The 432-nt window shown below is 47.7% G+C and overlaps 1 protein-coding gene across 1 annotated transcript; it reads left to right on the top strand.

The window, feature by feature from the left end:
* F5J12DRAFT_831518 (uncharacterized protein) lies at positions 1–432 on the top strand. Its single transcript, XM_051745744.1, has 2 exons — positions 1–247; positions 298–432. The coding sequence occupies exons 1-2, from the start codon at positions 79–81 to the stop codon at positions 339–341; spliced, it is 213 nt and encodes a 70-aa protein (XP_051599933.1). The 5' UTR covers positions 1–78; the 3' UTR covers positions 342–432.

Raw genomic sequence — 432 nt, 5'->3', positions numbered from 1 at the left:
TGGCATCGACACCCACTTGGTCACTCCTTTCATGTGTTGCGTCGTGTATCTTTTTCTCGCACTTTAATTGATAATGGAATGTACGTTTTCCTTGTGCCGGTATGTCCTTCCACTTGCGTTTTTTCAATTTCACCCTTCGTTCCGTCTTATGTACTACCGGAGCGCATGCAAACACGTATCTGGTGCATCGGGTACCACATTGTATGGCCTCCGAATGGTAGCACACCATCACAGGCCAAGAAGAGAGGTATGCGTTGGAAACTATGCTGTGACGAGTCATGTAACAAGTATATATAGTATACCAATACCGAGGAATCGCGGCACACCTAACGATCTACTGACCATCCCCTGATATGCGTCGTGGACCTCTTCTAACTGTGCGTAGCCCCTGATGTCAACCTGTCGTGCCCTTCTCTGCATACACCACAAAAG

Source organism: Pisolithus orientalis (genome assembly GCF_024613125.1).
Source record: "Pisolithus orientalis strain OTSU chromosome Unknown F5J12scaffold_14, whole genome shotgun sequence".
In the NCBI taxonomy this organism is placed as follows: Eukaryota; Fungi; Basidiomycota; class Agaricomycetes; order Boletales; family Pisolithaceae; genus Pisolithus; species Pisolithus orientalis.
The sequence above is the reverse complement of the archived record's forward strand: the minus strand, read 5'-3'. Positions and strand labels throughout refer to the sequence as shown.

Bases quoted from the DNA above. Each gene is read 5' to 3' on its own strand.
- F5J12DRAFT_831518 (XM_051745744.1), top strand. From the start codon at position 79: ATGTACGTTTTCCTTGTGCCGGTATGTCCTTCCACTTGCGTTTTTTCA. The intron at 248-297 runs GTATGCGTTGGA...AAGTATATATAG, and splicing joins ATCACAGGCCAAGAAGAGAG to TATACCAATACCGAGGAATC.